Source organism: Balaenoptera musculus, chromosome 4, assembly GCF_009873245.2.
Source record: "Balaenoptera musculus isolate JJ_BM4_2016_0621 chromosome 4, mBalMus1.pri.v3, whole genome shotgun sequence".
Taxonomy (NCBI): Eukaryota; Metazoa; Chordata; class Mammalia; order Artiodactyla; family Balaenopteridae; genus Balaenoptera; species Balaenoptera musculus.
In genome coordinates, this window is record NC_045788.1 from 95841335 (window position 1) to 95866037 (window position 24703).

The 24703-nt window shown below is 36.8% G+C and overlaps 1 protein-coding gene across 3 annotated transcripts in view; it reads left to right on the forward strand.

The window, feature by feature from the left end:
• The window catches only part of ZBTB11 (zinc finger and BTB domain containing 11), a 30203-nt gene extending 6302 nt beyond the window's left edge, over positions 1-23901 (forward strand). For 2 of the 3 annotated variants that reach the window (XM_036849993.1, XM_036849994.1), the window contains exons 2-11: positions 1251-1486; positions 2120-2351; positions 10643-11484; positions 11686-11865; positions 15348-15593; positions 17152-17296; positions 17990-18107; positions 20724-20882; positions 20992-21167; positions 21740-23901. In XM_036849993.1, the coding sequence (XP_036705888.1) occupies positions 1251-1486; positions 2120-2351; positions 10643-11484; positions 11686-11865; positions 15348-15593; positions 17152-17296; positions 17990-18107; positions 20724-20882; positions 20992-21167; positions 21740-22257 (2852 nt within the window). In that variant the 3' untranslated portion in view covers positions 22258-23901. Of the gene's footprint in view, positions 1-72; positions 92-1250; positions 1487-2119; positions 2352-10642; positions 11485-11685; positions 11866-15347; positions 15594-17151; positions 17297-17989; positions 18108-20723; positions 20883-20991; positions 21168-21739 lie in introns of those variants that run through there. The other variant, XM_036849995.1, reaches the window with a different exon arrangement.
• Positions 23902-24703: the final 802 nt, after the last annotated feature.

The following is a 24703-nucleotide window of genomic DNA, read 5'->3' on the forward strand; positions in this document are numbered from 1 at the left end:
ATTAGTCCAGTGTGTACTTTTTTTAGTAAGTATGGGATATAATACAACTTGAGAAATACTGCTTAAATACTATCTGAAGGTTGAAGTGCAAGTAAGTTGGTATAATTTATCATCTTGAAACTCTTTTCAGGAATTTACTATATACCTCTGTATCATTTTAGCTAATTAACAGCCTTTTCATTTGCATTTTACTTGGGGGTTGTAGGGGAAGAAGTTTCTGTCACAGGGATGGATAAATGTATTCCTGGGTAAGTAGCATAATATCCTGAAAGTCACATGACTTCTGGAGGCCCACTTATGCAGTTTACTAGATGTGACTTTGGACAAGTTATCACTTAGGGCTTCATTCTCCTTGTCTGTAGGATGGGAATTAATTGTTCCTCCCTTACAAGTATGATGGAGAGGGGGGAGTGTGTGTAAAGTGTTCCTCCCTGCTTCCTACCCCATCCCAGCATGTTGAGTTGAAAGTTGAAATTCAAAATAGGGTTTTATGAGTGGCTCGTGTATAATCAACTTTTGATAGATTGTGTATACTGTTATTTAATAAAACTCTAAAAGCTCATAGCTTTCAAAGACAAGAGATATATTTTACACTCATTACAAGTTTTGATGTGGTCCTTTTCAGGTTGCAGATTGGCTCCACCTGTTTTTTTCATCTACATTTCAGGCTAAAGGACAGTATCCATCTGGGACATGCTGCTCTTTGACAGAGGGGACATAAGTCAGGGAACCGATGGGAAACATTGCTTCTTAAAGCTTCTAGTGACACATGGCATCCATCATATTCATTCATATTCCATTGATCAAAGCTAATTGCATGGTGAAGCCTGATGTTAGTAAGGTGGAGAGTTATTAGCGTGAACCACATTATTATATTACTGTTTATGAAGGTCAAAAACAGTTGAATATTGGCAATTTCATATAGTTCCTATTGCACGAGTGAGTTGAAACTCACATGGAGATGGATGGTGCTACATAATCGTACAGTGAGTAAATGAGTAACTAAGAGTGAACAACAAAACAGTCTGCCTCGGCATGGAGACAAATCGTCATTATAGCGTGTCTTTGAAAAAAAATGTATCTTAAATTCTAAATAATTCACTCTACATACTTCATGGGCACGTGTGTGTCTGTATACATGCACTTGAATATACATTAGTATACACAGATTAAATAATGAACAGTATAATCTTCAGTTTTCACATGAGAGCAGTATTAAATTTAACTAGTTAATTTTTGTTTCATTGTAGGTATATTAAAGCAAGTCAAAGATTACATTAAACAGTGTAGCAAATGCCAGGAGAAACTAGATCGATCCCGTCCTATATCAGATACTTCAGAAATGTTGGAAGAATTGGGACTAGACCTTGAATCTGGAGAAGAAAGTAATGAATCAGAGGATGACCTGAGCAACTTTACTTCGCCTCCAACTACAGCTTCCAAGCCTGCAAAAAAGAAGCCAGTATCCAAACATGAACTTGTATTTGTAAGTGGAACTTTCCATTCAGCTTAACATTTGTAACTAGTGTGTTAGTATTTATAGTCTTAACTGAATTTTTTCTGAAACCACTAAAACTGCTTTCCTTTTGGCACTGTCATTGTCATGTTGTTACATGCCCTAAAAGTTTGCTAATACTGCCTCTTCCTTAATCATAAATATTCCTGTTGTTTCTTCTCATCAGAATGTAACTTGTTCGTTTGTTGTTAATTACTCCTCCTCTCTTCTCTTTAATAGTATATTGGTACAGGTAGACAGAATACATTTCTGGAAGCAGTTTCTGGGTCATGCAGCAAGGTAAAATTAAGCTGACTAGGTCTTTGTTTTTTGCCTGCATTCGTTTCTTATATCATCAAATAAATTTCTGACTAATAAGAGGAGGCAGCAAGAAGTGAGGTGCAGATTTTCATTGGGTCAAGTAGAATGAACATAGCAGAAGACAGTGAGAACAATGTATCTTTTTATTTAAATACATAGGTAATAAAGAATATCAGGTTATTTCTTCATATTAATTAGTGGAATCTTTTATAAGGGAATAATGTGTCTTGTTTTAAATTCTGTTAAGGGTAAAAATACAGATGATATGTAATGCAACTCTTGGTCTCAAACTTATTTTGATAGGTTGACACCAAAGGAGTGGTGAAACGTTCTTCTCCAAAACATTGTCAGGCTGTCTTAAAACAGCTGAACGAACAGAGACTCTCTAACCAGTTCTGTGATGTTACTTTGTTAATTGAAGGAGAAGAGTACAAAGCTCATAAATCTGTTCTGTCAGCTAATAGCGAATATTTTCGAGATCTTTTTATTGAGAAAGGAGCTGTTTCCAGTCATGAGGCAGTGGTGGATCTTTCTGGTAAGAATTTTCTGATATTCGTGTTTTTTGTTCATAAGTATATACTGGAAGAGGGGTGTGTATATCTTACAAACTCAGGTTTTATGCTCAAGTGGGAGAAGCCCACTTACAGAACAGACTAAGCTGAACTGTAAGGTCCTCCGTTTTAGTAGGGTTTCCAAGATAGAGTTATGAAAAGGCTGTCATTTCCTATCACTACCCGTTAGGGGAGACGATTGTAGCAGTAGTAGAATTTCTGGGATCTACACTGTTAAAAACAGTTTGAGAGAAATCCATAATTGCACCAGTGTTATTACACTAAGTAAATATATTACTTTAAAATTGACTGCCTGAATCTTATGTTGTGCAACATGAAATTGTAGAGCACTTCTGTAGGTCTGTTGTTTTTCATTTTTTAAGATTAATATTCGTCATTCATTAGATTCGATAATCAAATTGTCAATATAGAATAATCAGAATTCCAGGTGTGGTTTTTTGGTTTCTTTGGGCCTGCTGCTGTTGTTGTTATTATTGTAAATGGATAATTTGACTTTCTTTTGGCCTCACTAGAATTTATGTATTGGCTTAGGAGTCAACAAATGAAAATTTAGGAAGCATTAAAATAGGTAACCTTATTTATACATTTCCTCATAATATTAATTTGCTGTAACTCTTGAATTACTGACACCACTGTGTGAAATGTCATTTCCTCTTTCTGAAACAAAAAAGTGACTTTATCCAGGTATATAAATACTTACCTAGTTAACCACTGATCCTTTTCTACCTTATACTGTTAAAACTCACCTTCTCTGGAAAGACAAATTCATATATTTTTCCTTAACAGTAGCTATATGTTTAATTACTAAAAAATATTTCTCAAGCATCCATTGTGTGCAAGGAACTGGCCTGGGCTATGGGGATACAGTGGTGAACAAAAACTTTTACAGAGCATAGAGTTGCATTACATTCTAGATTTGTGATATTTACTTTGGTGACTCAGAGGAGAAAATACATCTTATTCTGGGCCATCTGAATAATAAAACCTATCACAAGTGTAGTCTTGATGTGTTAGCTTTGGAATTTTTTCCTTATCTTTCATGCATCTGAAGCAGAAAGAAGAGTGTGTGTTGCTCTTTTCCAGTTTCTCAGCAGCTTATAATAGCAAATGAAATGTCTCCAAAATAACTGCAGCACAGCATCCTATTATTCCAACAAAATATCTCATTTATTCTTCACTCCATATGCTTATTTTTATATATTGTTCAGGAAATAGAGTGTAAACCAATAGCAGGTGAAGTAGACATTGTTAAAAGTTTTGTTTGATTTTTAAATATTCAGTAGATAGACTAATTGTAAAATATGTGTAAAGTATAAAAAAATGATAAAATCTACATCTGTTTTCTAATTACCTAGTTTAATGGTTGTTGAATTCATCAGTGTTTTCCTTTATGTTGTTTATGCTTTAAAAAAAAATTCTTCCCTACTCAGCCGTAAAGATATTTTCATATACTGTCTTATAGTTTTTCTTTCTTATTTAACTTTTAATCTATTTGGAATTTTTTTTTTGATGGTGTGAGATAGGTGTTTGATTTCATTTTTTCCCATTTTGTCTCAGAACCATTTAGTGAAAACTCCCTTCTCTTCCTACACATCGGCCATGCAAATTCTCTTAAAAAACACATTTTCACATGTTTGGTACTGATTATAGGCTTTTTTCCAATCTATTGGTTGTCTCTTCCCACAATATTATTGCTTGGTCTTAATTACCTTAGCTTTATAATAATGAAAGTCTCCCACCTTAATTATTCAGGTGGGTCTTAGTTATTCATAACTCTTTGCTGTTCCATATAAACTATTAAAGCAGCTTGTCTGCTTCCACAAAAAGAAAAAAAATGTATTTTGTTAGGGATTACATCGAATTGATAAAGTTTTAGAGGTTTTTCCATAAAAGTCTTTTGTTAAAGTCCACATCTTTTGTTAGATTATTCTAAGGTAGTTTATACTTTTTGATACTATTATAATTTTTTTCTTAAAATTATATTATTTCTGATTTATTTTTGGTAACTGTTGATTCTATATACAGTAGTACTGTATATAGAATCAACAAAGTAGTACTGTATATAGAGTACTGTATATAGTACTGTATATAGTAGTACTGTATATAGAATCAACAAAGAATCTATAGATAAATGTCTGAATGACTACTAGTCATTCAGACATTTATCTATACTCTTTGAGATTTTCCATATAAAACAAATATTGAATATATTAATATATTATCTGCTAATAGTACTGTTTTTTTTTTCTACCTTTCCAGTCCTTATATTTTGAACTTCTTTCTTCTCACTTTACAGTGCCGTTTAGGACTTCAAAAAAAAACCCAGCAGTTAAATAGGGGTAGTGATAGAGGGTTCACTTATTCCCATGGTAAAGAAAGACATGGGAATGCTTTTTTTTTCTTTTTTAACCATGAAGTATATTATTTGGTGAATGTTTTAAATAGATTACCCTTTACCCCCTTTAACATTAAGGAAATTTCCTCTGAAATAGGTAGATGTGGACTTAACCACATACTTTTTTCTGTATCCGTTGAGACCATCTTTATTTATTTCATTCTGTTAATGTGGGAAATTACATTGGTTTACTAATGTTAACTCAATTTTTCATTCCTGAGATAAATCCAGTTTAGTCATAATATATCTTTTGTACAAACTACTGTGTTTGGTTTAGAATGCTAATATTGTTAGCCTGTTTCCAAGTGTATTCATGAGTAATTTTCCTTTTTCACACTGTTTCTGTCATGTTTTGATATCAGAGTTGGTTTAGTCTTATAAATTGTGTATTCCCTCCAATTTTTTACATGCACTGAAGTAGTTACTATGAGATTAGAATTATTTGTTTCTTGAATATTTGGTAGAATGATGGCTAAAATTGACTGGACTTTTGGGGGAAGATTTTTAGCTACTAATTCGACAAGTTTAATGGTTAGGGAATTATTCTGTAGGTTTTCTATTTCATCTTGAGTAATTTGTAGAAAGTTTTGCCATAATATGTCCATTTTATCTAAATTTTCAAGTTTCTTGGCACAATTTTTTTTTTTTTTTGTCGGTGCCGTGCGGCCTGCGGGATCTTAGTTCCCCGACCACGGACTGAACCTGGACCTTCGGCAGTGAAAGCGCAGAGTCCTAACCACTGGACTGCCAAGGAATTCCAGCACAAAATTTTTAATATTCCCTTCTAAATGCCTCCAGTGACTGTAGATTTGTCTCTTTCATTCCTTGTGCCTTCTCTCTCATTTCTAAATTTTTTTTACTAGAGGTTTACTGACTTTTTTAAAAAAAGAAGTTGGCAGACTATAGCTTGTAGGCCAAATCTGGCCCACTGCCTGCTTTTGTAAATAAAGTTTTATTGGGAGACAGCCACATCCATGTATTTACATATTGTCTGTGGCTGCTTTTGAGTTTACAAGGGCAGAATTGAATAGTTGCTACATAAACTAGTGACCCACAAAACCTAAAATATTTGCTTATCTTGCTCTTTACAGAAAAACTTTCCTAAGCCCTATGCCAAAGCATAATTTTTTAAATGTTAAAAACCTAACTTTTATGCAAATACTATAGTACAAGGTTTTATATGATTAATTTAGGAAACCAGTAAGATGTTAAAACTGCTTCTAATAGAATTCTGAAGAAAAGATTTGTATATATTGTCTTTCAACCAGAGGAATGAATTTGCTCAAAATGAATTTGCTAATAGATTGGTTAATATCCTACAGAGAAATAAACTGTAAGTTTTGGAGTTATCTTTCCTACCCTGATAGAAAAAGCTTCTTAATCTTTCACATTTCATTTGCGTTTGCAATTACTTTTCTGTAAGTTAATTTTTACAGAGTTGTAAAATAGTCAATAGCAGTCAATCAGTGGTGCCTGCTCAACACTACTTTTTTTTTAAATTTATTTAATTAATTAATTTATTTATTTATTTTGGCTGCGTTGGGTCTTTGTTGCTGCGCGTGGGCTTCCTCTAGTTGCAGCGAGCAGGGGCTACTCTTTGTTGCGGTGCGCGGGCTTCTCATTGCAGTGGCTTCTCTTGTTGTGGAGCATGGGCTCTAGGCACGCAGGCTTCAGTAGCTGTGGCACGTGGGCTCAGTAGTTGTGGCACATGGGCTCCAGAGCACAGGCTCAGTAGTTGTGGCACACGGGCTTAGTTGCTCCATGGCATGTGGGAACTTCCCGGACCAGGGCTTAAACTGTGTCCCCTGCATTGGCAGGCAGATTCTTAACCACTGCACCACCAGGGAAGTCCCTCAACACTACTCTTAAAGAACACCTGACTACAAGGATATATTATACAGCACAGAAAATATAGCCAATATTTTATAGTAACTATAAATGGAGTATAACCTTTTAAAATTGTGGAACACTATGTTGTATACCTGAAAGTTATATAATACTGTACATACACTGTACCTCAGTAAACAAAAACACAATATTTTTGCCTGATAACCAAATTTTTCTTTATTGAAGTAGAGTTGGTTTACAATGTTGTATTAATTTCTGCTGTACAGCAAAGTGATTCAGTTATACATATATATACATCCTTTCTTAATCTTTTCCATTATGGTTTATCACTGGATATTGAATATAGTTCCCTGTGCTATACAGTAGGACCTTGCTGTTATCCATTCTATATATAATAGTTTGCATCTGCTAACCCCCAACTCCCACTCCATCCCTCCGCCACTCCCCCTCCCCGTTGGCAACTACAAGTCTGTTCTCTATGTCTGTGAGTCTGTTTCGTAGACAAGTTCATTTGTGTCATATTTTAGATTCCACATAAAACTGATATCATATGGTATTGTCTTTCTCTGTTTGACTTACTTCACTTAGTATGATAATCTCTAGGTCCATCCATGTTGCTGCAAATGGCATTATTTCATTCTTTTTTATGGCTGAGTAATATTCCATTGTATATATGTACCACATCTTTATCCATTTATCTGTCAATGAACATTTAGATTGTTTCCATGTCTTGGCTATTGTAAATAATGCTGCTGTGAACATAGGGGTGCATGTATCTTTTTGAATTATAGTTTTGTCTGGATATATGCCCAGGAGTCGGATTGCTGGATCATATGGCAACTCTATTTTTAGTTTTTTGAGGAACCTCCATACTATTTTCCATAGTGGCTGCACCAATTTACATTCTCACCAACAGTGTAGGAGGGTTCCCTTTTCTCCACACCCTCTTCAGCATTTGTTATTTGTAGACTTTTTGGTGGTGGGCGAGGGGGTGGCACTGCATGGCTTGTGGGATCTTAGTTCCCTGACCAGGGATCGAACCAGCAGTCCTCATCAGTGAAAGCGCGGAGTCCTAACCACTGGACTGCCAGGGAATTCCCATTTGTAAACTTTTTAATGATGGCCATTATGACCAGTGTGAGGTGGTACCTCAACTGTAGTTTTAATTTTCACTTCTCTAATAATTAGCAATGATGAGCATCCTTTCTTTCTTTTTTTTTTTAATATTTATTTATTTATTTGGCTGTGCCAGGTCTTAGTTGCGGCATGCAGGATTTTTAGTTGCGCCATGCAAACTCTTAGTTGCAGCACGTGGAATCTAGTTCCCCAACCAGGAGTCAAACCCAGGCCCTCTGCATTGCAAGTGTGGAGTTCCAGCTACTGGACCACCAGGGAAGTCCCTTGAGCATTTTTTCATGCACTTGTTGGCCATCTGTGTGTCTTCTTTGCAGAAATGTCTATTTAGTTCTTCTGCCCATTTTTTGATTGGGTTGTTTGTTTTTGTTGTTGTTGTATTGTGTGAGCTGTTTGTATATTTTGGAGATTAAGCACTTGTCGGTCACATCTCTTGCAAATATTTTCTCCCATTCCATAGATTGTCTTTTCATTTTGTTTATGGTTTGCTTTGCTATGCAAAAGCTTGTAAGTTTAAGTCCCATTTGTTTATTTTTGCTTTTATGTCTATTGCCTTGGGAGACTGACCTAAGAAAACATTGGTACAATTTATGTCAGAGTATGTTTTGCCTATGTTCTTTCCTAGGAATTTTAGGGTGTCATGTCTTTTTTTTTTTTAAATAAATTTATTTATTTATTTATTTATTTATTTTTGGCTGCATTGAGTCTTCGTTGCTACGTGTGGGCTTTCTCGAGTTGCGGAGAGCGGGGGCTACCCTTCGTTGCGGTGGGCAGGCTTCTCATTGCAGTGGCTTCTCTTGTGGAGCACAGGCTCTAGGCATGCGGGCTTCAGCAGTTGTGGCACGCAGGCTCAAATAGCTGTGGCTCGCAGGTTCTAGAGTGCAGGCTCAGTAGTTGTGGCGCATGGGCTTAGTTGCTCTGCGGCATGTGGAATCTTCCCGGACCAGGGATCAAACCCGTGTTCCCTGCGTTGGCAGGCAGATTCTTAACCACTGTGCCACCAGGAAAGTCCCGCCCCTTTTATTTTGATTAAAATGTTTTCCAGAGTGTGTGTAGTGTACATAAAAAGACTAGGAGTAAAAACAAAATACCAAAATTATCTTGTGGCAGTAAGATTATGAGTGATTTTTTTATCTTATTTTCTTTTGTGTTTTATAGCACTTTACAGTAAACATTTGACTTGTATCTTTGGGAAAAAATGGTTTTTGATATTTAAAGTTACTTGGAGCAGTGTTATTTCTTTCATGGAAAATTTTTCTTATGACTTCAACTTAGAAATTAAAAAGGTACTAGGTAAAAGACCAAAATACATTATTTTGTTGGTATCTGTTGTTGTTGTTGTTTTTTTAAGAAATATTCTTTCTTACCTCAACCTTATTTAACTCGGTTTCATAATTTGTAGCAGTATTAATATGACCTCAGCCTGCTTGATATCAGCTTTCCTAGGAATGGCTGAATTAGCTATGATGGTCATGTTGATGTGTAGTCTCCCCAGCTTTCAACCTGAATCCTAATAGATCTCACAGTTTAAGGTTTCCCTGTATGCTTGTTACTTGTTTATCCACTATTTGCCTATGTAAAAGGACCACATTTTATGTATCTGGAGTCAAAACTGAAAAACACAGCAAGCATGAGTTTTTTGGTTTTGGGGGTTTTCTGGCCATGCTGCATGGCTTGCGGGATCTTAGTTCCCTCACCGGGAATTGAACCCATTCCCCCTGCAGCAGAAGCACAGAGTCCTAACCACTGGGCCAGCAGGGAATTCCCAAACATGAGTTTTTAAAAGGTTGCTTTGGCTCCCTGTATTTTAATAAAAGATCTCTTAAGATAAATTATTATATGAGAAAAGCAAGGCACAGAAAAATATGTGTGGTATAACACCTACTATAAGAAGGAGGCATAAGAGTATTTGTTTGACTGTATAAAGACTCTAAAAATCTGTACAAATTCTTAATCATTTCTGGTTATGGAGATGGAGTTCGACTTATCACTGTGTAATCTTCTGATTTTTGAATCATGTGAATATTAAAAATGGGTTTTGAAAGTGAAGTACTGAGAACTTAGAAATAAACTGATCTTATTTTCTCACATAAAATGAGAACCTGATACCTCATGTGTATAGTAATTGTCTTATTCCTTAGAACAAAGATAAGCAAACTATAACCCAAAGGCCGCCAGTCCTCCTTTCCCTCCCTTTTTCTGAATTAAGTTGTATTGCACCACAGCCATGCCCATTTGTATACATATTATAATATATGGCTTCTCTTTCCAGCTACAATGGCAGAATTAAGTAGTTGCAATAGACACTTTATGGCCTGCAATCTTTATTATCTAATTCTATACAGAAACATTTTGCTGACCCTCTGCTGTAGACCTTGTTTTAAAGTTTTTAGTAGTAGAACCCTCTGTTCACAATCAAATTTTTATATGGACTTCTATTATTAAAATATACAGCTACACTTACTGCAGTGAGGTTAGGGGACAGGTTGGTTGAACCCTGCCTACTCACCTGCCTCCCTCTCTTTTTTTACCCTCCATTCTCCAGCAGATGATTCTTGAGGGGAATTTGAGGAACCCCCGGGGTTCTAAGGAGTACAGTTTGAAAATGACTGCCTTACAACAACTCTTTGAGGCAGTAAGTGTGATATTATTTTCTATTTTAGGTATTGAGAGACTCGGCTCATAGAAATTAGTCAGTCAAGGCTTAATAAGCAACCAGAACTCAAAACAAATCCAGGATATTTAATTGCAGAATAAATGGTCATCTTTGCCTTTACATTCTATTTTATATTGTCATAATCATACAGTAATTGTTTCTACAAGGTGTTTTAGTGGTGATTTGACTTTTTTGTCTTTCACCTTTCTTGTTTCACATAGGCTTTTGTAAGGCAAGCTTCCTTCCTTTACTGGAATTTGCCTACACTTCTGTGCTGAGTTTTGACTTCTGTAGCATGGCCGATGTAGCCATCTTGGCTCGTCATCTTTTCATGTCAGAAGTTTTAGAAATCTGTGAAAGTGTACATAAGCTAATGGAAGAGAAGCAGCTAACAGTATACAAGAAGGGTGAGGTACAAACAGTTGCATCTACACAGGACTTACCAGAACAGAATGGAGGTACAGCACCTCCTGTGGCTAACAACGAGGGAACCGCAACAACTTCATCCACTGAACTTGGGGATTGTGAAATCGTACTGCTGGTGAATGGAGAATTGCCAGAGCAGAATGGAGAGCTAGGACAACAGCCTGAGCCCCAGGTTTCTTCACAGACCGAAGCTGCTCTGTCACCTGTAGGCTGTGTCACTGATTCCCATTCTGAAATGGAGTCTGTTGATCTAGTAACAAAAAACAGCCAGACAGAACTAGAAACTTTAAACAGCAGAGAAGAGGACGCAGTCTCTAATACTCATCCTAAGCTTTCAAAAGAGAATGTAATCAGTAGCTCTCCAGAAAACAGTAATATGGGAAATGATACAGCAACAGAGGATATCTGTGCTGAAGATATTTCAGAGCATAGGCAGAACCTTGGCCAGTCTTTAAAAGATCAGGAAAATCTAGTTGAACCGACAGCACAGACAGACCATAGTCCCGATGATGATGATACTTACAGAAGCAGGCTTCGGCAGCGTTCTGTTAACGAAGGGGGATATATCCGACTACACAAAGGAATGGAGAAGAAGCTGCAGAAACGGAAAGCCATTCCCAAGTCAGCAGTTCAACAGGTAAGGTGAAAAAAGAGTTTACCTTTGTAGTTTTAGCTTTAAGTTGAAAGCATTCTGCGGTTATACTTATGGTGATAATTATCTTGGGGGGAAGGGGAGTGGATGCAGGAAAGCAATTTAATGTTTTAAATACCAATATTAAGATAATGTGAATTTGAGATAGTTAATTTATTTAGATTGTGTTTTCTGTTCTTTAATTAGGTGGCTCAGAAATTAGTTCAAAGAGGAAAAAAGATGAAACAACCAAAGAGGGATGCTAAAGAGAATACCGAAGAAGAAGCATCCCATAAATGTGGGGAATGTGGAATGGTTTTTCAGAGACGATATGCTCTTATAAAGCACATACTGAAACATGAAAGAGCTAGAGATTACAAGTGTCCAGTAAGTATCTGGAAAGCTAATTATAGATGGCTCTAACTTCATTATAAATAGAATCCAATTTACTGCTTCATTATTATCCTGCCATTTGTGTTCTCTCTTCTCTCTGTCTCCCTTATATTGCCGTAAGAGTTATCTTCTGATTTGTACATGTCATGTTCTTGCCAAAAAATGTTTACCTCTGCTTCTTCTTGATACCCTAGTAAGACAACAGTAAAATGATCTTTTTAAAAAGCTCATAGAAAGGCAAAAAGAACAGGAGACCTTAGCAACCAAATTCTGGATTCTGATAAATAGATGGAGTGTTTTTTGTTTGTTGGCTGTACCGTGCAGCATGCGGTATCTTAGTTCCCCGACCAGGGATAGAACCCGTACCCCCCTGCAGTGGAAACACAGGGTCTTAGCCACTGGGCTGCCAGGGAAGTCCCTAGATGGAGTCATTGATTCAGCAGATTTGAAAGGGCTCATTCCCAGGCTTTCAGTGTGGAAAGCTAAGAATCAATCCAAATTGTATTGCAGAACTACCAAAAGGCTCAGAAATTAATGGTACTAGCTACCTTGAAAGTAGAGATGAGTCTGGTTGTTAGAAAGTCTTTTTTTTTTTTTTTTTTTAATTTATTTTTGGCTCCGTTGGGTCTTCATTGCTGTACGTGGGCTTTCTCTGGTTGCAGCTAGCGGGAGCTACTCTTCGTTGCGGTGCGCCGGCTTCTCACCGCGGTGGCTTCTCTTCTTGCAGAGCACGGGCTCTAGGTGCGCGGACTTCAGTAGTTGTGGCTTGCAGGCTCCAGAGCACAGGCTCAGTAGCTGTGGCGCACGGGCTTAGTTGCTCCGCAGCATGTGGGATCTTCCTGGACCAGGGCTCGAACCCGCGTCCCCTGCATTGGCAGGCGGACCCTTAACCACTTTGCCACCAGGGAAGTCCCTAGAAAGTCTTTTTAAGAAGTATGGGGCTTCCCTGGTGGCGCAGTGGTTGAGAATCTGCCTGCCAATGCAGGGGACACGGGTTCGAGCCCTGGTCTGGGAAGATCCCACATGCCGCGGAGCAACTGGGCCCGTGAGCCACAGCTACTGAGCCTGCGCGTCTGGAGCCTGTGCTCCGCAACAAGAGAGGCCGCGATAGTGAGAGGCCCGCGCACCGCGATGAAGAGTGGCCCCCGCTTGCCGCAGCTAGAGGAAGCCCTCGCACAGAAACGAAGACCCAACACAGCCAAATAAATAAATAAATAAATAAATAAATAATAATTAAAGATGCTAATAATTTAAAAAAAAAAAAAAAAGAAGTAAGTAAATCGCTACCACCATGCCTTCAGCCAAAGATCCATCTTCTACTCTCTGAAAAAGATAAAACCCACAACTGCTCTAGGGAACACTGTGAATAGTGAGGGTGAATGTACTATATACCAAACAAGGGAATGTAAAAACGTATATACTGAATATTGAATCTTTTCAAGCTCTCTTTCCCTACTCAAGTTCCAGAATGTTAACAACCAAACCCTTAATCTTAAAATAGAAGGATTTCTTAAAGGTGAGAAATCCGAAGTCTAACAAAAGATCTAAAGATACTGCTCATTAAAGCCTGTGGTTGACAATTTACTCCTCTGCTTACACACAAGTTCCAATCAGTTTTTAAATGTCTTATTTTGAAATGTGAATAGACATCAGGTATACAGACTCACGACAAATATTTCAAGCAAAAAAACAACTTTGAGGAATCCAAGACTATGCAGTTAGAAGAAAACTCAAAGCGCCCCCCCCCACACACAACCCAAACCACAAACTATGATTTATATTAGAGATAAATTTAAAAATTACATCAATAAAACAACAACCATGTATTGTGTTTTTAAAAGGACACATCAAGAGAACAGAAGAGTTTTTCTTAGGAATAAAATACATAATAACACATATAAAAATATCAGAAAAGTTAGGAAATACAATTGACTAAATCACTCAGAAAATAAAGCAAAAGACAAGGTAAAAATGGGAGTGAAAGAAATTTTAGAGGATTGGTCTAGGTTGTCTTCTAATATCCAGATAATTCCAAACAGAGAGCATGGAGAGAAAGAAATCATTAATGCAATGAAAAAAAATTGAGAACTTGAAAATAGAAGTTTCCTTGTTAAAAGAGTGCATTGAATGTCCAGAATCATGGGTGAAAATAAATCTATACCAAGATATATTATGAAATTTCAGAATCAAGGTACAAAGAAAATCTTATAAATTACAAGAGAGAAAGGATAAGGGTCAGAATAGCTTCAGGCCTTTCAGCAGCAACAGTGGAAGTTAGAAGACAAAGGCACAATATCTTTAATATCATAAAAGGAAATGATTTCTAACTTGGAATCAGTAATCAAGCTATATTTATGATGGTAGAATAAGAACAGTTTCAGACATGCAAGGTCTGCAAAGTTTTACCTCCCGAACTCCCTTTCTCAGGAAGCTGTCGGCAGAGGTATTCCTCTAAAATGAGCAAGACATGGGAAACGGGAAACATGGGGTCCAATCTGTAGAGTCCAAGTGGGGGAAACAACCGCCCCAGTTTGGAACACCAACATAGTGCTTTGACAGCGATCTCCCACAAGGTGATGTGTTTTAAACCTTCTCTCGGTAGACAGTTGAGAGAAAGGTTTGATGATGAATTAGCGGTAAATACAAAGAGAAATAAAACGGAAAAGGAAACGAAAGGAAAGAGAATCATACTGTCTGTATGGTCCAGCTGTAATAACATGTACGTCATCCAAATAATGTAAGCACTGAAATTGATCTCATCAAAATGATCATAAAGCTGTATTGAGAAAGTATGGTAATGGGAAGGATCATGTACGTGTAGAGAGTGGAGAGGTAAAGGAGAGAGTCACTTCCTATTGTTCATATTACTCAGAATTACAGAGATAATCATTAAGAAAGAGTCAAAAAAGTAGAGGTAGTGAACCAAAAGGCCAGTTTTATTTATTAAAAAAAAGTTTTGTAGATCATGACTATATATAACTCTGATTTTAAAATAAAGAACAGAAGCTTTCAGGAGTACTCAACAAGTACAGGGTAAAACCCAAGCACTATCACAGTTTTATCTTCCTACTTTTTCCAGCCCCTATTTTTGCTCTTCCTAACGACTGTTAGTGCTCATATAATAATAGTATTCTTGTCTTTGTCTGTATCTTACCATTCCTTCAAGACCCAGCCTCGGTGATGACGCCTTTCCTTATACTCTGATTATTCCCTCTTAAGTATTGATCTTTCAGCTATTTACATATAAATCCTGTTTTTGTGGTTAGATTATAAACCTTTGCAGAGTAGAGGCTGGGTCTGTCCCTTTCATTTCTATAGTGTGGTACCTAGCATATTGTCTTTTACATAGTATATATGTTTATTGAGTGATATATAATTGTAACAAAGATATGGAAAGTTGAAGTACGAGTTGAGTTTCACTTAACATTTGTGATGGAAATACATTCAGGCAGAATTTTGTTTACTTTTTCTTTTAGTTGTGTAAGAAACAGTTTCAGTACAGTGCCTCCTTGAGAGCACACCTTATTCGACATACCAGGAAAGATGCACCTACTTCATCCTCTTCCAGTTCTGCATCTAATGAGGCATCAGGATCATCGTCTGAGAAGGGCAGAACCAAACGAGAATTTATATGTTCGATATGTGGAAGGACATTACCTAAATTATATTCTCTTCGAATACATATGTTAAAGCACACAGGGGTAAAACCACATGCATGCCAGGTAAAGCCATTATATTTATTTTGTTATTTAAAGAAGGTTGGAACATAACCGGTGATAAGACTGGTTGATTCTGGAGTCACATCACTTTTGTAAAATGTCATAGGAAGTCCATAACTTTTTCAGTTTGTTGCCTAGGTCAAGGGTGATTCCCAGTTCTGTTCTTTAATTTGTCTGAAGTTGTAACTTGAAATTAATCTATTTAGGATGTTCGGGAAACTTGCTAGGATTCAGAGTGATACTGGGTGAGAATAACCAGTTCATCATCTCAGTCATCCCTTAATGTTCAGTAGGACCAACCTGGCTTGGGAAGGAACCTGTTAGTTAAACACATCTTAGCAGAAATTCTGCCTAATCTATGTGTCCTTCTCTAGAACTGAAGACTAAATGCCAAAATGTGATTCCTGGGTAAAGAATCCTGTGATAAGCCAGCTTTGGGCTATTTGCAACAGTGAAAAATTTCTAGTAGCACCTATAGCCTTGCATATAAGGATGACCCACTATTTTTATTAATAAGTGGTTTTGGAACCAGTGAAATTTTTAATGTTTTTCTCTCTCTCTTTCGTTTCTTAAGCTTCGTATTATAAGAAAAAAGAATGTGAGAGAGTAGAATAAACCCTCATGTGCTCTTCACCCAGCTTTAGTAGTTATCAACACATGGTCAATCGTGGGATTTTTTTTTTTAATTTTTAAAAAATTTTTATTGAAATATAGTTGATTTACAGTGTTAGTTTCAGGTGTTAAGCAGAGTGATTCAGTTATTCATTTATTCATTCATCCATTCACTCTTTTTTAGATTCTTTTCCATTATAGGTTATTACAAGATATTGAGTGTAGTTCCCTGTGCTATACAGTAGGTCCTTGTTGGTTATCTATGGTCAGTTGTATTTTATGTGTACTGTCACTCACTCCCTTACTTCCCCCTCCCTTCAGTTATTTTGAAGCCAAGTCCTAAGCATCATTTTATTCATATATTTAAAAACTAAGTGTTAATTGGGCCTCTGGTCTTCTAGTGTAGCACTACTCAAAATGTGTGGTCCCTAAAAGATAAGTGCAAAGATGGAGAGTAGGCATGTAGAAACTGTCATGGCAATTTGATATTGTGACATTTTCATTGTGTTTAACAAAAATCTCTCTCTAATAGATTGGGGAAAGAAAAAAACTGGCTCTTCATCATAGAGAGTTTAAGAAGCACTGTTCTAGTTGGTATAGCAGGAATTGAGTATATTGTTCTTGATTAAGCTCCCATGTCTCTTTTAATATAAGGTATATTGTTTACCAGTCTCACAAAGGACAGTATGAGGTTCTTTGGGGTACTGTTTTGAGTTCTTCCAGTGATCTCATGGGTGTAAGAAAAATAGCAATATTTGTTAACTACTGAATCAGAAGATGATCAACCAGCTAAAATCCTTGGCCCTTGTATCAACTTTAACTTTGTCATTTTGTTTATAATTTAAGTTTTTAATTTAAAATAGCATACTAGATTCTGTGTCCTCATTCTTCAGAAACAGCCCTTATCTCTTTTTCTGTTTTACTGGTTTAAACACCTGTGCTCTCTTAGGTCTGTGGAAAGACTTTCATCTACAAGCACGGTCTAAAATTACACCAGAGTCTCCATCAATCACAAAAGCAGTTCCAGTGTGAACTATGCGTTAAGTCATTTGTTACCAAACGGAGTCTTCAGGAACATATGAGTATTCACACAGGTAATGAGAAACTTATATTGACATAGTTACATGTTATATACTATTAATTTACTAGTATATTGATTCTGCTGTAAGATGACTGTATGTGTGCAGTTTTTTATTAATGAGAGTAAAAGTTTTCTTGTTTTTTTGTGTGTTTTTTTTGAGAGTAAAGTTTAAAAGTTGTTCTTATATCTAGTTTTAGAGCTATCTTACTTGTGTAAAAATTTTGTTTCAGTCAGTGCAGAAAAATGTGTACTGAGTATTAAATCCAGGCACCTAAAGAAATGGTCTTGCTTTTAAAAAGTTAAGCAATAGACAGATGTAACTGTCAACGTGGTATTTGGCTTATAATTTTTATTAGAACTTTTAGTCCACGTATACTTATTTTCATGTGTTTAAAGCAGTTACGTGGAAAATGGCCGATGAAGGGTAGATAATCTGCTCTTGAACTTGTATACAACTCTACACTGTTATAACCCAGATGATCATGCAAGCCTATCACATTCTGTGGGTAGTAGTAGTAGCCGCGCTAGTACTCTAGTTGAGAGAAAATAGGGATTTTGACATAGTTTGTTGTTCTTAGAAGGTGGATGCCAAATGTTATAGCTTCCGTGCCCACTTGATACAATAACTTCTGAAATACAACGTAAAGCATTCTGTTGGAAGAGCACCTGATTGCTGGATTTGTGACGTGGTTTTTATTTTTTATAGGAGAGTCCAAGTACCTTTGCTCAGTTTGTGGAAAGTCTTTTCACAGGGGCTCTGGGCTCAGCAAGCACCTAAAGAAACACCAACCAAAGCCTGAAGTTCGAGGCTATCATTGTACTCAGTAAGTATTTAATATGTGAACCATTCAGCTAATTTCCTTGTGTTCTTACTCAGTTTATTTGTAAGTTGTTTCAAAAGAAAATATTTGAGGTGACTATAGTTGATAACACTGTATAATATGATTGAATTTTGCTAAGAGAGTAGGAACTTGAATATTCATATGTAATTATATGTGCACACACACACGTATATATATCTGAGGTGACGGATGTGTTAACAAATGGGAGGATTCCTTTCACAATGTATACATATACTGAATCACCACATTGTACACTTTAAATATCTCACAATTTTATTTGTCAGTTACACCTCAGTGAAACTGAAAAAGGAGAATACTTGAAGATAATATTAAACTGTTATTTGTTTACTCTTGATTTTAATCAGTTTGTTTTTGTCTAGATGTTCCTAATTATTTATGTAACAGTTTTATTTAGACACAAATTTCATACCATACAAATCACTCATTTTAAATGATTTAAAGAAGTTGTTCAAATGTGCAACCAGTTCTTTCCTACAGTAGGGACTGTAGGAAAGAAGGGTCCCTTGGTGCCAGCCAGAGATTCTTCCTAGGCAGTTCCTCGGAAGTACTGGGCCCTCTGCTCGTTTCTCCCTTCTTCAGATTCCTTTTTCCCTCTTTTCATTTTCCAGAGCCTCCTGAAATCTTTTTTATAATTGAAGTAAAGTTCATATAACATAACATTCATCATTTTAAAGTGTTCAATTTAGTGGCTTTTAGTACATTCACAGTGTTGTGCAAGCATCACCACTAATTCCAGAATGCCTTCAATACTCAGCCAGGCAGTTTACAATTCTGCCTTGGTCTTCTCTTTCTGTTTGTGCAGAGTCAGCCATTGGTGAGAGTATAGAGCCTTTTCAGGTCTTTTCTGAGCATGTGCCCAGCACTGGGCAGATATTTGGACTTCTAGATTCCTGGGAATATGTGAGAGTTTTTCAAAGCTCTTATTCCTCAAAACATCTCAGTCTCCAGCCTTTTCCTCCCAGGCTTTTGGTTTGGATGTTGTTTGCACCGAACTGCTGTTCCTTGCCTCAGCAGCTGTGGCTAATACATTTGCCTGTAAGTGTTTCCAGCCATCTACTCCCCTCTCCCCCCCACCCCTCCCCGAGTCTTCAGCCCTGGAAGAGTTAGGGTAAATACAAGCAAGCCCTTTGAGGGGCAACTTCAAGGAGTCACCAGATAGCTCAAAACTACAGTTCTGTGAGAATAAGTTCCTCTGGTACTAGGAACCCATAGCAGAAATGCAGTCTGTCTACTGAGCTGAGGAGCCCGGGGATGGGGCCAGGGTAAGCTGAAATTCCACAAAGCTCTCTTACCAAGATTCAGCAATTTTTTTCTTGATTAAATATTTACCTGGTCACTGTAAACTTTTAATTAGTTTCCAGAGGTCCAATAAAATTGATTCTGACAGTTTTTGCCCATTTGTTTACTGCTTTCACATAGGGATGGGCTTTTGGAGTTACCTACTCTGCCCTATATGCTGATGTCACTCTATAATCAGTCTTATTTTAAAACAAAGATAGTTTATTATTCGTACATTTTTAGTTGCAAGTATAAGAAAACCCAATTTAAACTGACTTGAGGGCTTCCCTGGTGGCTTAGTGGTTGAGAACCCGCCTGCCAACGCAGGGGACACGGGTTCGAGCCCTGGTCCGGGAAGATCCCACATGCTGCGGAGCAACTAAGCCTGTGCGCCACAACTACTGAGCCTGCGCTCTGGAGCCCGTGAGCCACAACTGCTGAGCCCACGTGCCACAATTACTGAACTCTGCGCGCCTAGAGCCCATGCTCCACAACAAGAGAAGCCACCACAATGAGAAGCCTGCACACCGCAAAAAAGTAGTAGTCCCACCGCAACAAAGAGAAAGCCCGCGTGCAGCAACGAAGACTCAACACAGGCAGTAATAAAAACAAATAAATAAATTTATTTTAAAAAATTAAAAAATAAACTGACTTGAATGAAAGTCGAGTCTAGGAGTCTGAATGGTTTAATGTAAACTGGTTTCAGATTCATTAGCACTTGATGTCTCTGAGACTCCGTATGGACAAGGCAGTGGCAATGATTTCAGCCTCACATCCTCTCACCTCCCAAATTGTCAAGCTGCTTTTCTCGTAGTTCCTATAAAAGCCCTGAGGTTCACTACCATTGGATCTGGTTAAGGCGTTTGGTTTTCTGTGAATCAATCACTGTGGCTAAGAGAATGCTGTGCTCTGATTGACCTAGGCCTAAGTCAGTTGCTCCATCCTTATGGTCAAGAGTGAGGCCTACTTCCAGCAGATGGACAGAGACTGGGAGTGGGTGAACAGGGATGTAAAAAGGGGAGATCAGATGGGGCTGAGGAGGAGACAGAAAATAATAACACCTATGATAACCTTTGGGAGCTGTGCAGGATTCTTTCTAAAATGTTTCTAGTACTCTGCAGCTAAAAGAACTTAAGATCCTGCAGCCTTGAAGCAAGATTGGAATAGTAAGAGTTGTTTTTGTTTTAAATTGGGATCATCTTGTGGAGTTCTAGAAACCCAAGAGTATACTGATTTCTTGGAAACTTCTTTTAAAAGAATAAGATGATCCAGTTGGGTGAATGAACTTTGTTATTGCAGATGTGAAAAAAGTTTCTTTGAAGCTAGAGATCTTCGCCAGCACATGAACAAACATCTTGGTGTGAAGCCATTCCAGTGCCAATTTTGTGATAAGTGCTATAGTTGGAAGAAAGATTGGTATTCCCATGTGAAGTCTCACTCTGTCACTGAGCCTTACAGGTGGGTAAATCTGAGGAGGATCTGAACTTGAGATATAAATGTACTTGGATTAATTATTATGGGTTCTGGTGCTTTGGAAAAAATAATTTGGGTTTTTCCTTTATTTTAGGTGTAATATATGTGGCAAAGAATTTTATGAAAAGGCATTGTTCAGAAGGCATGTAAAGAAAGCTACCCATGGAAAAAAAGGAAGAGCGAAGCAAAACCTGGAACGGGTGTGTGAACAATGTGGAAGAAAATTCACTCAGCTGAGAGAGTATAGGAGACACATGAACAACCACGGAGGTAACTATACTTCGTATAGTTTTATATATATATAACTTTCAATAGACTAAAAACCAGTCCAGTGGTGATTCTCCTTTTACCATTCCTCTTGCCTATTATCTCGCTTTCCTTAATAAGAGATTAATCCCATATTGTGGAAGATTTATTCAAGTGATAGAGGTTATCCTGAACCTGACTATCTAATTGTTGTATAGATAGACAGATTCCTGTTTTAGTGAGCTTAATATTCTATATCAATATTTTAATGCTGGAATGGACTACTTGAAGCTTCTGGTTTTTTATCCTAGGATTATAGGATTGCTGTGAAGGCTAAAAGAGACTATTCACAGAATCTCAGGATTGTCTCTCAGTAACTTCTGTCAATGGGAACATCTTTAGAGAGATTATATCCAGAATCTACTTTATTCTAAGAGAAACCATTCGGTCCTAATTAAAAGATCGCCATAGTCAAGATAGAAAGGTTTATGGGCTACTGTACTTAAAAGAAAAGCATTATTTATCAGGAAGCTGTAATATATTTTGGTACTTGGACCTCACCACACATACACCTCTCTTCTTTTTTTTTTTAATAGGAGTTAAGCCATTTGAGTGCTTAACATGTGGAGTAGCTTGGGCTGATGCCCGATCTCTAAAACGCCACGTCAGAACACACACAGGTGAACGGCCCTATGTCTGTCCCGTATGTAGTGAAGCCTACATAGATGCTCGAACACTCCGTAAACATATGACTAAATTCCACAGAGATTATGTGCCTTGCAAAATTATGCTGGAAAAAGATACCCTTCAGTTTCATAACCAAGGAACTCAAGTGGAGCATGCTGTTAGCATCTTAACAGCAGATATGCAGGAACAAGAAAACAGCGGTCCTCAAGAACTTGAAACTGTGGTAGTGACAGGAGAAACTATGGAAGCTCTCGAAGCTGTTGCAGCTACTGAAGAATGTCCGTCAGTATCTACACTTTCTGACCAAAGTATTATGCAAGTGGTTAACTATGTGTTAGCACAACAGCAAGGACAGAAGCTATCTGAAGTTGCAGAAGCGATTCAAACTGTTGAAGTAGAGGTGGCCCATATTTCAGAAACAGAGTGAATGTAGTAATGGAGATGAACAGAAGGGACATCTCACATAAATTGAACTCACAGAACATTTGTTTACAGTGCTATGTGGCTGTCCGCCTAGAGTTTGTATGTCAAGGCTCTGGGCTGTTTTGGTGGTGTTTTAACATTTCTAAACGGTTTGTCTGGCTAATGGGTTCTGTAGAAAAGTCCATTTACTGTAAAGAAATTGAAAACAAATCTATTTGATGGCAGTGGATTATCATGGTATAGTTTTTATGAATTAATGTTTATAAAGAACTGTACTAAATAAATTAAAAACTGTACAGTTTCATTTGCATTTTGACATTATTATATACTTTGAGTTTAAAAGGCTGTACTAATTGGCTTTTCTTCTCTTTTATTCTCAAAATATAGAGGTTCTGTGATTTCATTTGCCTTGTTTATGGATTAAAAATTCTAATATAAAACATTTTAGTGCGATACATAAGTATATTACATTTTTTTAAATGCTTCAAATCTGTGATTCTTGACTTACTATTTATTTTAACCCCTTATAAAGTCAGGGATTCTTTATTTTAAAGCACTTAATAAGTTACATGTTGTAATCAAGTTTGCACAGTGTACTTAATCTATATGGGGAACCCTTAAATGAATAGCTGATTTATTAAAATGCATGAAATGCCTATTAAAGCCTTACTCTACTATCCTTCAAGGCAAGTAAATTGACCATGAGCAAAGAACACTATTATTAAACTCTGTTGATGGGAAATTTCTCCTTGATAACATAAGATAATAAATGGGAAAAAAGAAGTTAAAACTAGGTTTGGTATGTTTGCAGCTTTTGTATCATGTTTAATTGTTCAATTTTGTTGAAAAACTGCAGTTTAGAAGTAGGATAGCGATATAGACATCTGCAGTGGTCCTGTGGATACCATGTAATTGTCAAGTAATTTCAGAATATTGAAAATTCTTCAGCCCTCATTACAGTATACTAGTTAAAGAAATTGATTATGGCCCACCAAATTGTTAAAAGTAAATTCTTCTTAAAAGTTGCCTGAGAGTTAAATTAATTTGTATGTTTGATTTTGAAATTCCCACCTCTTTAAGCTATCCAGTTTTCTCGTTTTTCAAAATAACCACGGGGAGATGCCACATTTCTCTCCTGGGAAACTGCCACTCAAGCTGTAATTGTTAAAATTAAACTTCTAAGTATTAGAAGCTAATATAAGTTGTAAAATTAAGATACAAGCAAATCACATGTAAGTCATTCCTAAAGCACAAGAAAAGAATGTGCCTTGATGTACATATATTATTAAGATGCTTATTCCAGTTTACTTTAAAAGTGGCTTAAAAGATGGAGAATAAATGTGATGCCATGCATGCATTATACCTGTATATGTAATATTTGCATTTGCAAATTTCCCATTGTTTCAATAGCTGTGTGGCTGACTTTCAGTTTTAAGTGGATTAACATACAGTCTATAACTTTATAATGGCTGCTTGTTTATCATATCTTTCAGTTAGTGAAAATGTATTTCAACCTGACAAAAATTTGGAATTGTGTTTTTATGTTCCCTTGTCACCATTGTTATTAGATTTAGTTAATTGTATAAGACCCATTAATGTATGTCATAAATATGTAAATAAAAGACGTTGAATCTTGTTTAAAGCATAAGCTTTGGAGTTGAACTTGTCACTATTTTCAGCTCATAAATCAGTTGCTGTTATTTGATATGTTATTGTGAGTTAATCCGTTTTTAAAGGGGAGGGGAATTGAACACATTAAAAAATAAGCATTGACGGAACACATAATACTATTAAGACTTATTACACTTAATCTTTTTTTTTTTTTTTTAATCATTTATTTATTTTTAGCTGTGTTGGGTCTTCGTTTCTGTGCGAGGGCTTTCTCTAGTTGCGGCAAGCGGGGGCCACTCTTCATCACGGCGCGCGGGCCTCTCACTATCGCGGCCTCTCTTGTTGCGGAGCACAGGCTCCAGACGCGCAGGTATTACACTTAACTGTACTACTTTTAATTTTGTGGTTAGATTAACTGCCATCTTTGGATAATTTAAATGTGTTTAGAGAATTACATAAATTACATGTAGAAATAAGTGTTAAGTTTCCAAAAATTCAGTTTTATATTTCCATGGGGAAAATTCTCTATTTCGTTTATAGTAATTCATTTTTAGAAGCACACATTGATTTGTTGTTGTCAGATGACTTCCTTCCTGATTAAATCTGCTTGTTACTGCTGTTTTATTAAAAGCCATTGGTTGTTTACGTAATTTCACAAGGTTACCTAAACTGATAAATTTAGAGTTAATCCAGACCTTCAGTGTCTTTTTTTAAAAAAATAGCTTTGACGTAAACCGTGCATGATGCTTCCCACTCATAATTGAATCAGGACATTTAAACCTATAATCTTCATGGAGGTTCCTAAACAGGGGTTTTACATCTGTTTGGAAAATAAAAAC